The following is a 14,855-nucleotide window of genomic DNA, read 5'->3' as shown; positions in this document are numbered from 1 at the left end:
ATTTCCATGTATATCCTAAAGAAGGTACATGGTTAATTTCTCTGCTGAAGAACATTCTACTACTGACATACATGACATAAGAATTCCATGCCTTCACACATGCTGATCTTTCTTCCTATCACCCATCTCCTATCTGGTTAGCTCTTACTCATTCTATAAGTCTCAGCTCAATTGTCACCAAGTCCAGAAATCCCTTCTGGACCTCTTTTCATAACTACATTAGATGATCCTGCCTGTGTTCTCATACTATTCTGTGTACTACTTCCTACTATCACTTATGACCATCATCCTGTACTTGTTTATGTACTACCAGTGTATTCTGGAGCTAGCTTAGGCTGAATACCAATTATTATATTTTAGTAATTTTTTTATCATTAAAAGTTGCTACATAAATTCATGATAAAATAAATAATATTAAAAATGTCAGTAATACACAAATAAAAACTAATAATTTCTTAACTATTTTATATTTCACATTTTCAATTAAGATTTTTACATGTTTTATTTTGATTTGCATTCTACTACTATCTCTACCTTTGAGGTTATTTATATCTATCACATGTGAAAAGTCATATGGGCTTGTTATTATTCCTCTCCTAATTCTGCATTCAGTAACAAACACCATGAGACTGGCCAACATGGAGTGAGCATTAAAACCATGGATACTGGGGCCAGTGTCAGGGCATAGTGGGATAAAGCACACCCTGTGACACCAGCATTACATATGGGAGCCAATGCAAGACACAGCTGGGTATGCTATGGGTCCCAAGATAGCAGTATAGCAACAGAATGATCCCAGTCATGCAGGGCAAAAGAGACAGTTAAAAAGGAGAGAAGACAGGGCTGGTGCCGCGGCTCACTAGGCTAATCCTCCGCCTTGCGGCACCAGCACACCGGGTTCTAGTCCCAGTCAGGGCGCCGGATTCTGTCCCGGTTGCCCCTCTTCCAGGCCAGCTCTCTGCCGTGGCCCGGGAGTGCAGTGGAGGACGGCCCAAGTGCTTGGGCCCTGCACCCCATGGGAGACCAGGAGAAGCATCTGGCTCCTGCCATCGGATCAGCGCGGTGCGCCAGCCGCAGTGCGCCAGCCGTGGCAGCCATTGGAGGGTGAACCAACAGCAAAAGGAAGACCTTTCTCTCTGTCTCTCTCTCTCTCACTGTCCATTCTGCCTGTCAAAAAAAAAAAAAAAAAGAGAGAGAGAGAGAGAGAAGACAAACGCCAGAGATAGAGCTGTGGGAAATTCAAGATGGGAAGCCCAGGAGACCAACAACGAATTGCTTGTGATGTTACATGCAGGAACAAAGAGTATAGAGGGACAAACAGAGAGGTCAGGCACCGCGCCCATCTCTGCCTCACTTCCAAACTATTTTAGACCTTCTCCAATTTCCTCAAATTTCCTACCTTTATTCTGCTTCAAATCTCAGCTACATTCCTCCTTATTTATAAGAAATGTGTTTATCTATATCCCAAAACTTAAGCCACATGTCCAATTAAACTGAAATGAAGAAAAAGTACCTAATACACACGCAAGGAGTATAAGCATATGTATACAACGGAACACACGCATAGAAGAAAGTGTTCATAGACACAGATGTACCTAACACAGACACACATATAAAGTCACTCCTTACATGCATTTTTAACTTTAGCAAAGAGTATGAATTTAGTTACACTATTCAGAGATCCAGACCCTAAAGGATATTTCTGGAGACAAAGCTTATTTCATTCAGCCAAGAAATAATCACACATCTGTTCTCCTATCACTCCTAAATATTTTAACATTCAGTAGAGTTCCCTGATTATTTCTCAGAAATGAGGATCAAATGAGAATTCAGAAAACATCAGTGAATTAAATATGTGATACATCACAGGCAGGAACATTTTTGCTTCAGGACAGGAATAAAATTATTTGTCCAATATTAAGACAACATGGTACAGAGAATAAAAAATAAGCACATTAGACCTCAAACTTAAAACAGTTGTGCTACAAATGATACCTTCAAAAAAGTGGGGGAAAAAAAAAAAAAAAAAAAAAAAAACAATAAAAAAAGTGATCTACAGCTCTCTTGGCTTTAGCGCAATCTTCTTGGAAGCCTCCATGCCATGAGAGCCAAGTGGAGTAGGAGGCAAGTGCACAGGTTGAGCCCTAAGAGTGGAAGGATGACATAGAGGCATAAGTAGACCGCTGGTTTGTGTGCCCGTGATGGTCAAGGGAGAGGAAGAAAGAAGTGCCAGACGCCAGGATGCTGGTATAAGTTGTTACACTGCTTACAACTTGTCTCAAAAGATCTGAAACTTTCATTGCCAACAGATAACTGAAACCACCCATGAGACCCACTTTGCTGACACCAAAACAGTCCCTCATGGCCCTCTGCCCTGGGCCTGTGACATTCTGGACTATTCTGTTTTCTGTACTCAGTTCTGGCTAAGTGTTAACAAGTGTACAATAAATCATCTCTTCTGTCTTGGCCAAAGAATTTTTTAAAAAAGTTACATAATGGAAAATTTGAAATCATGTATATGATAACATAGCTAGAGACTGGTATTCAGAAGAATTCTTATAACTCAGTAATAAAAAGATATTAACCCAATTTTAAAATAGGCAAAATATCTGAATAAAAATTTCTCCAAATAAGACATACACATGAACAAATAAGCACAAGAAAAGATGCTAAACATCAGTGGTCATGAGAGAAATGCAAATAAAAACTATAGTGAATATCACTTTCACCCACTATATTGGGTAAAACGGACAATAATAAGTGTTGGCAAAGTTGAAAGTCTCATGCATAGCTAGTAGAAATGTAAAATGGTAGAGCTGCTTCAGAAAAGTCTGTCAGTTATTCAAAATATTAAAACATAGAGTTGCCATATGAACCACAAATTCTACTGTGAGGTATAAACATAAGAAATGAAAATACTGGCCGGCGTCGCAGCTCACTAGGCTAATCCTCTGCCTGCGGCGCCAGCACACCGGGTTTCCCAGCTGGGGCGCCAGATTCTGTCCTGTTGCTTCTCTTCCAGTCCAGCTCTCTGCTGTGGCCCAGGAAAGCAGTGGAGGATGGCCCAAGTGCTTGGGCCCTGCACCCCCATGGGAGACCAGGAGGAAGCACCTGGCTCCTGGCTTTGGATTGGCACAGCGCTGGCCATAGCGGCCATTTGGGGGGTGAACCAATGGAAGGAAGACCTTTCTCTCTATCTCTCTATCTAACTCTGCCTGTCAAAAAAAAAAAATGAAAATACATGCCCATAAAATTGCTAATTCATAATTGTTCAGAGTAGCATTATTTACAGTAGTCAAAAGGTAGAAACAAATCAAATTTTCATCAAGCGGTGAATAAATAAACAAAATACGGTATAGCCATACAATGGAAAATGATTTGGTAATAAAAGGAAAGGGGTACTCATAACATGGTAGGACACAGACAGACCTTGAAAACATTACACAGAGTAAATAGATCAGACAGAAATTGATACCCTCTATGATTTCATTTATTTGAAATGTCTACAACTGACAAATCCACTGAGATAGATATTGGCTGATGTAAGCTGAGGGGAGGGGGACTGAGAATGCTAATGGATCTGGAGATCCTTTTATTTAGGAGAGATGAAAGTCTTTTAAACATTAGACTGCAGTCATCTTTATACAACTCTGTGAATATACTAAAAAATTTGACTTGTATAATTAAATGGGAAAATTTTATAATATGGTGAATTTTATCCCAGCAAGTTGTTTTAAAATATCAGGAAATCTTAAAATGAATGTTTTATATATAATATTCATAAATATATAGTTTTAAAGTAAACAAAGAAAAAGAATGATTAAAAATTTTGCAGTGAATAGCTTTGTGGCACAATGAGTTAAGCTGCTGCCAGTGATGCTGGCATCCCCTGTGAACACTGGTTTGAGTTGTGCTGCTCTACTTCCAATGAAAGTCCCTACTCAGGTGCCTGGGAAAACAGCAGAAAATGCATCAAGTACATGAGTCCTTATCGCCTATGGGGGGATCCCATAGAATTCCAGGCTCCAGACTTCTGCCTGGCCCAGCCCCAGCAATTATAACCATTTGGGCAACCAGAAGATGGAAGATCTCCATCTCTTTCATTCTCCCTCTCTCTCTAAACTCTGCCTTTCAAATAAATAAATCTTCGAAAAGAAAGAATTTTGCAGATGTAATTATATCCTGGTTAACAGAACTGATTAGGAGAATAAAGAGAAATACAATTACTAAGCATTCATTGAGTATAGCCCTGAACTAAAAAAAAAAATAAAAATAAGACTAATAAGTGACATGATTCCTGACCTCAAAGAAACCACAATCTACATAGAAAGATTGTGCCAAGACTTTGTCTTAGAAGCAGACATATTTCACCAAAGCATAAATCTAGATATGGTTTCAGATATATAACATTCATCTTCAGTAACTCAAAGCTTCTGTTCTTCAATTGCATTCCCTTTAATTCCTTCAGTTTCATTAAAGACATCTAAAATATTCTTCCTCCAACTTTGTGCTGCTATGGCCTGGCATAAAGTGAGTATTCAGTAACTAAATATTTAACCAATGAATGAATATATTCTTATGTAACTAAGGGATATTTGTCTACATTTTAATGAAAATTAAGGTCTTAATAGAAACCTATGTGAGTTCCTGAAGTCATACCCTACACCTTTGGCCTACACCTTTGAATGAAGCCATAACAGACATCTGAAACCAAAATGAAACCAAAAACATAGAAACCACTACTGTTTAAATTGAGTGTTTTTAAAGGTACTCATCTGAAGAGTGAGAAAGGCCAATTATTAAGAAAATGATTTCAAAATACAGAGTTTTTGAAGGGGAGGAGTCAAGATGGCGGAATAGTGAGGGCACACACCGATAGTCTGGGAAAAGATAGTTTAATAAAAGTGGAGTTACTGTAGCCTCAGGAAAAGGCTCAGGAAAAAATTGCAGAGGAAACTCTTCCGGATCTAGTGGATGTGACACGGAGGACCTACAGGGAGAGCAAGGTCGCCCACCGCGTGGAAACCGAGCCGCGGGAGCCGAGCCACTGCAGAAGCTGAGCTGCAGTCTGCGCGCCAGCACTGGAAGGGGAGGTGAGACAAAAACCCCGGTAACCCGAGACATTGGTGAAAAAAGGCAGAAAGAGCCTACAGGGAACAAGGCCTGAAGCCCCACTGGGGAAAGTTCACCAGGCTGACTGGTGGAGAGAAAAAAAACGAATAAATGAGGGGAACCGGCACGGACATTAGCCTCTCTCTCCACTCACCTTACAAAGCCAAGCAAGACAAAGAGCTGGCACTATTTTAAATATGTAAAGCAGCGCCTGCCATTAGCCAAGCAGAAAACCCTGACTATGGTGGGGAGAAATAACAGGAGGTTAAAACCTGGTGAAAGTGTGGAGCTAATGAACTGAGACTGTGAAAATCTGAGGGGCAGGGCGGAGAACTCAGCGAGTACACAAACTCGGTAACCTGGGCAACCTGGTGAGAGACTGAGGAGAAATTTGAGACCACACTGAGGGCTGCATAAACTCTTTGTGTGGTCCCAGGGGTAAGCAGACCAATACCCACAGGGGCCAGATTTCATACATCAACTACCCTCAATTCCACTCAGCTGTGTGAAATTACTTCCCAACTGAGTCAAAAAAAAAAAAAATAGAGAGAGAGAGAACAATCTGGGTGAGACACCTTTGGCACACCCATAACCGTGAAGAACCAAACAGAGCTCTCTGGCCACACCCATCACAGCCTCTAAGGTTCCATCAAAAGCAGACAGTCCACTTAATCTAGAGTCACAGTATAATGAGAAAAAACACCACACCGAAGAAACCAAAGAACATGGAACCTTCTCTAGGATTGACCACATACTAGGCCATAAAGCAAGTCTCAGCAAATTCAAAAGAATTAAAATCATACCATGCAGCTTCTCAGACCATAAAGGAATGAAGTTGGAAATTAGCAACTCAGGAATCCCTAGAGCATATGTAAACACATGGAGATTGAAAAACATGCTCCTGAATGAACAATGGGTCATAGAACAAATTAAAAGAGAAATCAAAAATTTTTTGGAAGTAAATGAGGATAACAGCACAACATACCAAAACATATGGGATATGGCAAAAGCAGTACGGAGAGGAAAGTTTATAGCAATAGGTGCCTACATCAAGAAATTGGAAAGGCACCAAATAAATTAGCTTTCAATGCATCTCAAGGATCTAGAAAATCTGCAGCAAACCAGACCCAAATCTAGTAGAAGAGAAATACTTAAAATCAGAGAAGAAAAGCCGGCGCCGCGGCTCACTAGGCTAATCCTCCGCCTAGCGGCGCCGGCACACCGGGTTCTAGTCCCGGTCGGGGCGCCGGATTCTGTCCCGGTTGCCCCTCTTCCAGGCCAGCCCTCTGCTGTGGCCCGGGAGTGCAGTGGAGGATGGCCCAGGTGCTTGGGCCCTGCACCCCATGGGAGACCAGGAAAAGCACCTGGCTCCTGGCTCCTGCCATCGGATCAGCGCGGTGCGCCGGCCGCAGCGCGCCGGCCGCAGCGGCCATTGGAGGGTGAACCAACGGCAAAGGAAGACCTTTCTCTCTGTCTCTCTCTCTCACTGTCCACTCTGCCTGTCAAAAAAGAAAAAAAAAAAAAAAAAAAAAAAAATCAGAGAAGAAATCAACAGGACTGTATCCAAAAAAAAATTACAAAAAATCAGCCAAGCGAACAGCTGGATTTTCAAAAAAAACAAAATTGACACCCCATTGGCCCAACTAACTAAAAAAAAAAAAAAACAAACAGAAAAGACCCAAATCAATAAAATCAGAGATGAAAAAGGAAAGGTAACAACACACACCACAGAAATAAAAAGAATCATCAGAAATTACTACAAGGACTTGTATGCCAGCAAACAGGGAAACCTATCAGAAATGGATAGATTCCTGGACACATGAAACCTACCTACATTGAACCAGGAAGACATAAAAAACCTAAACAGACCCATAACTGAGACAGAAATTGAAACCGTAATAAAGGCCCTCCCAACAAAGAAAAGCCCAGGACCAGATGGATTCACTGCTGAATTCTACCACACATTTAAAGAAGGACTAATTGCATTTGTTCTCAAACTATTCAGGACAATCGAAAAAGAGGGAATCCTCCCAAATTCTTTCTATGAAGCCAGCATCACCTTAATTCCTAAGCCGGAAAATGATGCAGCACTGAAAGAGAATTACAGACCAATATCCCTGATGAACATAGATGCAAAAATCCTCAATAAAATTCTAGCCAATAGAATGCAACAACACATCAGAAAGATCATCCAACCAGACCAAGTGAGATTTATCCCTGGTATGCAGGGATGGTTCGATGTGCGCAAAAAAAATCAATGTGATACACCACATTAACAGACTGCAGAAGGAAAACCATATGATTATCTCAATAGATACCAAGAAAGCATTTGATAAAATTCAACACCCTTTCATCATGAAAACTCTAACCAAACTGGGTATGGAAGGAACATTCCTCATACAATCAAAGCAATCTATGAAAAACCCACGGCCAACATCCTATTGAATGGGGAAAAGTTGGAAGCATTTCTACTGAAATCTGGTACCAGGCAGGGATGCACCCTCTCACCGCTGCTATTCAATATAGTTCTGGAAGTTTTAGCCAGAGCTATTAGGCAAGAAAAATAAATTAAATGGTACAAATTGGGAAAGAAGAAGACAAACGATCCCACTATGCAGATGATACGATTCTTTATTTAGGGGATCCAAAGAACTCTACTAAGAGACTATTGGAACTCATAGAAAAGTTTGACAAAGTAGCAGGATATAAAATCAATGCACAAAAATCAACAGCCTTTGTATACAGAGGCAATTCCTCACCTGAGAAAGAACTGCTAAGATCAATCCCATTCACAATAGCTACAAAAACAATCAAATACCTTGGAATAAACCTAACCAAGGACATCAAAGATCTCTACGATGAGAATTACAAAATCTTAAAGAAAGAAATAGAAGAGGATACCAAGAAATGGAAAAAACTTCCATGCTCATGGATTGGAAGAATCAATATCATCAAAATGTCCATTCTCCCAAAAGCAATTTATACATTCAATGCAATACCAATCAAGATACCGAAGACCTTCTTCTCAGATCTGGAAAAAATGATGCTGAAATTCATATGGAGACACAGGAGACCTCGAATAGCTAAAGCAATCTTGTACAACAAAAACAAAGCCGGAGGCATCACAATACCAGACTTCAGGACATACTACAGGGCAGTTGTAATCAAAACAGCATGGTACTGGTACAGAAACAGATGGATAGACCAATGGAACAGAATTGAAACACCAGAAATCAATCCAAACATCTACAGCCAACTCATATTTGATCAAGGATCTAAAACTAATTCCTGGAGCAAGGACAGTCTATTCAATAAATGGTGCTGGGAAAATTGGATTTCCACATGCAGAATCATGAAGCAAGACCCCTACCTTTCACCTTACACAAAAATCCACTCAACATGGATTAAAGACTTAAATCTACGTCCTGACACCATCAAATTATTAGAGAGCATTGGAAAACCCTGCAAGATATAGGTACCGGCAAAGACTTCTTGGAAAACACCCCAGAAGCACAGGCAGTCAAAGCCAAAATTAACATTTGGGATTGCATCAAATTGAGAAGTTTCTGTACTGCAAAAGAAACAGTCAGGAAAGTGAAGAGGCAAAAAACAGAATGGGAAAAAATATTTGCAAACTGTGCAACAGAAAAAAGGGTTGATAACCAGAATCTACAAAGAGATCAAGAAACTCCACAAAAACAAAACCAACAACCCACTTAAGAGATGGGCCAAGGACCTCAATAGACATTTTTCAAAAGAGGAAATCCAAATGGCCAACAGGCACATGAAAAAATGTTCAAGGTCACTAGCAATCAGGGAAATGCAAATCAAAACCACAATGAGGTTTCACCTCACCCCGGTTAGAATGGCTCACATGCAGAAATCTACCAACAACAGATGCTGGCGAGGATGTGGGGAAAAAGGGACACTAACCCACTGTTGGTGGGAATGCAAACTGGTCAAGCCACTATGGAAGTCAGTCTGGAGATTCCTCAGAAACCTGAAGATAACCCTACCATTTGACCCAGCCATCCCACTCCTTGGAATTTACCCAAAGGAAATGAAATTGGCAAACAAAAAAGCTGTCTGCACCTTAATGTTTATTGCAGCTCAATTCACAATAGCTAAGACCTGGAACCAACCCAAATGCCCATCAACAGTAGACTGGATATAGAATACTACACAGCAGTCAAAAACAATGAAACCCGGTCATTTGCAACAAGATGGAGGAATCTGGAAAACATCATGCTGAGTGAAATAAGCCAGAACCAAAGGGACAAATATCGTATGTTCTCCCTGATAGGTGACAACTAACTGAGCACCAAAGGGGAAACCTGTTGAAGTGAAATGGACACTATGAGAAACAGTGACTTGATCCACCCTTGCCCTGACTGTTGATGAACAACTTAATACGTTATCCCTCTTAGTTTTTTTTTTTTGTAATACTTAATACTTTTGGTTGAATACTGTAATCAATACACAGTTATTCTTAAGTGTTGAAACTTAACTGAAAAGTGATTGCTGTTAAATATAAGAGTGGGAATAAGAGAGGGAAGAGATGTACAATTTGGGACATGCTCAAGCTTACTTGTCCCAAAGGGTAGAGTTAGAAACATACCAAGGGATTCCAATTCAATCCCATCAAGGTGGCATGTACCAATGCCATCTCACTAGTCCAAGTGATCAATTTCTGTTCACAATTTATCATAATGATAGGACTAAGAGCCAAAGGGATCACATAAACAAGAATAGTGTCTGCAAATACTAGCTGATAGAATAAAAAAGGGAGAGAATGATCCAACATGGGAAGTGAGATACACAGCAGACCCCTGGAATGGCAGATGTCCTAAACAGCACTCTGGCCTCAGAATCAGCCCTTAAGGCATGTGGATCCGGCTGAAAAGCCAATGAGAGTATTTCAGGCATGGAAAGCCAATACACTCTGGGGGAAAAAAAAAAACACAAAAACCTAAATGAAAGATCTCCGCGAGTGAGATCCCAGTGGGAAGAATAGGTCATCAAAGAAGGAGGTACCTTTCTCTGAAGGGAGGAGAGAACTTCCACTCCGACTACGACCTTGTCTAAATATGATCAGAGTCGGTGAACTCAAAAGGCTTCCATAGCCTTGGCAGCTCATGACAAGAGCCTAGGGTGATTACTGATGCCATAAACAAGAGTGTCAATTTGTAAAGTCAACAACAGGAGTCACTGTGCACTCACTCCTCATGTGGGCTCTCTGTCCTTAATGTGCTGTACATTGTGATTTAATGCTCTATCTCGTACTCAAACAGTATTTTTCACTTTGTGTTTCTATGTGGGAGCAAACTGTTGAAATCTTTACTTAATGTATGCTAAACTGATCTTCTGCATATAAAGAGAATCGAAAATGAATCTTGATGTGAATGGAAGGAGAGAGGGAGCGGGAAAGGGGAGAGTTGCGGGTGGGAGGGAAGTTATGGAGGGGAAGCCATTGTAATCCATAAGCTGTACTTTGGAAATTTATATTCATTAAATAAAAGTTAAAAAAAAATATAGAGTTTTAACCCCATTCACATTCTCAACTTTTTATTTTATTTTATTTGTTTTCCTATCCCACGTATTATTTTTTTTTTACTTAAAATCAGAGTTACACAGAGAGAGGAGAGGCAGAGACAGATGGTTCAGGCATCTGCTGGTTCACTCCTCAATTGGCCGCAACCGCTGGTGCTGCACTGATCAGAAGCCAGGAGCCAGGAGTTTCCTCCAGGTTTCCCATGTGGGTGCAGGGGCCCAAGGATTTGGGCCTTCTTCTATCGCTTTCCCAGGCCATAGCAGAGAGCTGCATCAGTAGTGGAGAAGCCAGGTCTCGAACTGGTGCCCATATGGCATGCCAGCACTGCAGGCCAGGGCGTTAACCCGCTGCACAAGTCCTTACCTTTTTAATGTAGTAAGCATGTAATGTACAAAACATATTTAAATTTAAAATTTGGCATTTGGTGCAGTGGCTAAGATGCCACTTAAGATGCCCACATCCCATATCAGAGTGCCTAGGTTCCAGTCTTTGCTCTGATTCTGATTTCATCTTTCTGCTAATGCGCATCCTGGGATGCAGCAGGTAATGGCATAGTACTTGTGACCCATCATCCACCTGGGAGACACATACTGAGTAATTGGCTCCTGGCTTTGGCCTGGCCCTGGCAGTTGCAGGCTTCATTTGGTGACAATTTCTATTTGTCTTTGTTTCTCTGTTCGCTCTCTACTTTGCAAATAAGATTTTTTAAAAAAAAAATCAAGTCTTATATAATACCTTAAAAAAAAAAACAGAAAAGAAATGTTACAACCATTAAAATTGGGCTATAGGGACTGGCACTGTAGTATAGTAGGCTAAGCCTCCACCTGCAGCACCAGCATTCCATATAGACTCCAGTTCAAGTCTTGGCTGCTCTACTTCTGATCCAGCTCCCTGCTAATGGTTTGGGAAAGCAATGGAAGATGGCCCAAGTTCTTGGGTCCTTTAACCCATGTAGGAGTCCTGGAAGAAACTCCTGGCTCCTGGCTTCGGGTCATCCCAGCTCTGGCCATTGTGGCCATTTGGGGAATGAACCACCGGATGGAAGACCCCCCTTGTTAGGAAAATGGCACAGTTTTATCTATGGCATGATCTGTACGTTGATTTACATCCCAAGCTCTAGCCCCCGCCGCCATTGCTGAAAGTCAGGTAGCCACATGGCCCAAACTACATGGGCCAAGCTCCACCCCCAACCTAATGGGATTCGCTGCTCCTGCTTCCCTGCCTGCCATCGGGCAAAGTTTTAAAAGGGCCTGTTCCTGAACACGTGCCCTCTTGGCTTCTCTCCTACTCTCTTGGCCCCGTCTCTCTGCCTTATCTTCTCTCCTCGCTATCTCCTCTCCTCTGGCTCTCTCTTATACTTTCTCTCTCCTATCCTTCTTTGTCCCTCCCCTCCAGTCTGCTGGGTTTCCCCCAATAAACTCCCTTACTCTGGTGTTCGGTGTGTTTTGTGACGGCTAACACCTCTCTGTCTCTCTGTCTATAACTTTGCCTCTCAAATAAAGAAATTTAAAAAAAAAAAAAAAAAAAACAAAAAACAAAAAACAAAACTGGGCTATAGGAGTAGTGTTTCGAGAAACTATTAATCATGACTCATAATTCAAGATGCAGAGAATAATTTAGAAAATGTAGAATTCATATCTCATAAGAATCCAGTAAGTACCTGCACAAATTTGTCTTTGTGGGCTTCTTCTACGATATACTTAACCCAAATCTCTTAGGTTAGGGTTTGAGAATTGTCAACTATATTAGGCACTCAAGGTGATTCTAATATTAGGTAAAACATAGACCATTCTTCATAAAATATTAGAGTACATCAAAAAGTTCACGGAGGGGCTGGCGCCGTGGCTCACTTGGTTAAGCCTCCGCCTGCAGTGCCACCATCCCATAAGGGCGCCAGGTTCTAGACCCAGTTGCTCCTCTTCCAGTCCAGCTCTCTGCTGTGGCCTGGGAGGGCAGTGGAGGATGGCCCAAGTGCTTGGGTCCCTGCACCCGCATGGGAGACTAGGAGGAAGCACCTGGCTCCTGGCTTCGGATCGGCGCAGCGTCGGCCATGGCAGCCATTTGGGGAGTGAACCAATAGAAGGAAGACCTTTCTCTCTGTCTCTCTCTCTCAGTGTCTAAAACTCTGTCAAATTAAAAAAAAAAAAAAGTTCAGGGAAAATGAAATTAAAAGACAAGTTTATTTGGTGCAAAAAAACTTTGAAACCTGTGCAGCTTTCCCATAGGATGCATTTTCCATTAACTTCTGGGAGACTTCACCCACTGATTCAGACCATTCACATAACTTGAGGATCCAATACCAAAAATTGTCCCTTCAGGTGTTCCTTCTGTTCCTCTCAACTTTCTAGACTTTCCAGAATAAATTAAAGAAATGATACTGAATATTTACATTTTCTATAGCACCATAATTTTGAATAATTTCATTTCACAAAGTATGTGTTTTCCTTCTATATAAGAAAGAAAGGTTACCTATATGATTTTTAATTATTATAAAATTAGGGGCCAGCATGGCAGTGGTGCAGTGGGTTAAACTGCCACCTGAAGCATCGGTATTCCAAATTCAAGTCCCTGTTATTTCACTTCCAATCTAGCTCCCTGCTGATTCCTTGGGAAGGCAACAGAGAGTGGTCCAAGATGCTGTGCCATTGCTACCCATGTGAGAGACCTGGAAAAAGCTCCTTGCTCTGGCCTGGCCCAGCACGGGTTGCTGCGGCCATTTGCAGAGTGAACCAGAGAATGCAAGATCTCTCTGTCTCACTTTCTCTAACTAGCTCTGCCTTTCAAATAAATAAATAAATCTTAAAAATAAATTAAAGGGTGTGGGTTAAACAGCAAATACAAATAAACTATATAAAATATCTAACTGTTCACATATATGTATATGAATCTGTAAAATGCAATTACCTGATAGAGTTATAGATGGCCAGTGGAGTTTGATCCTTTTCTTTGGCTATTCTCATCATATCTAACACTGCCATCCCAAGACATTCTTCCTGAGTTTCGTGAGTCACAGGTACTTTGATCCAACCATGCACAAAATCATGCCGCCACTAAAAGAAATAAATTTTATAAGGAGATATCTCATTATATGTTTCACTTTCACATTTTAACCTCCTACTAAATTCTAACCCATAATATAATTTCTAGAACATGTGCATTTAAAAGATATAAATCAATTACTCCTTTGATTTTTCATTCTGTCATAAAATTTTAGACATTTACATTTATAAACAGACTGAATTAAATCAGATTTTCAATTTATAGTACATATGGCATCAACCTATTTCACTAGATATATCTTTAAATTATGTCTTCTACATGAAAAGTACCAGGGTGTGGGCCATCATGGCACAGAGGATAAAGCCATACCATATGGGCACAGGTTTAAGTCACAGCTCTGGAAAGCAGTGGAAGATGGCCAAATATTTGAGACCCTGTCACCCAAATGGTAGACCCAATGAAGCTCCTGGCTCCTGGTTTCAGCCTGGCCCAGCCCCAACCATTGCGCTATTTGGGGAGTGAGCTAGAGGACGGAAGATCAATCTCCCCCTATCTCCTTCTCTCTGAAACTCTGCCTTTCACATAAAATAAATCAATCTTCTAAAAACAAAAATGACTGGGGTGGATATTTGTCCTCGTGCTTTTCAGACACTGAGTGGGGGGACTGGTGCTGTGGTGTAGCAGGTAAAGCCGCCACCTGCTCCACTTCCGATTCAGCTCCCTGGTATGGCCTGGGAAAGCATTAGAGGATGGCCCAAGTCCTTGAGCCCCTGCACCCATGTGTGAGACCTGGAAGAAGCTCCAGGCTCCTGACTTTGGATCTGCCCAACTCTAGCCATTGCAGCCATTTGGGGAATGAACCATCAGATGAAAGACCTCTCCCTCTCTCTCTCTCTCTCTACCTTTATAACTTTGCCTTTCAAATAAAAATAAATAAATCTTTTAAAAAAAAGAGGACACTGGGTGTGATGCCTGTGTACCACTTTGTAGTACTGGGTTCAAAAACCAGGTCTGGCTCATAACTCCAGCTTTCTGTGAATGCAAACTCTAGGAGGCAGATGGACTCAAGTAATTGGGTTCCTGCCACTCACATGGAAGATACAGATTGAGTTCCCACTCCCAGATTTGGCCCAGCCTCTGCCCTTGAGGGCATGTGAGAAGGAAACCAGCAGATGGGAGTTCTAACACACTC

The 14,855-nt window shown here is 41.3% G+C and overlaps 1 protein-coding gene across 6 annotated transcripts in view; it reads right to left on the bottom strand.

Moving 5' to 3' along the window:
* The window catches only part of JAK2 (Janus kinase 2), a 133,158-nt gene that overhangs the window by 40,420 nt on the left and 77,883 nt on the right, over window positions 1-14,855 (bottom strand). For all 6 annotated transcript variants that reach the window (XM_051846028.2, XM_070051600.1, XM_070051614.1 and 3 more), the window contains one exon: window positions 13,568-13,713. In XM_051846028.2, the coding sequence (XP_051701988.1) occupies window positions 13,568-13,713 (146 nt within the window). The remainder of the gene's footprint in view (window positions 1-13,567; window positions 13,714-14,855) is intronic.

This window comes from Oryctolagus cuniculus, chromosome 1 (genome assembly GCF_964237555.1).
Source record: "Oryctolagus cuniculus chromosome 1, mOryCun1.1, whole genome shotgun sequence".
Lineage (NCBI taxonomy): Eukaryota > Metazoa > Chordata > Mammalia > Lagomorpha > Leporidae > Oryctolagus > Oryctolagus cuniculus.
The sequence above is the reverse complement of the archived record's forward strand: the minus strand, read 5'-3'. Positions and strand labels throughout refer to the sequence as shown.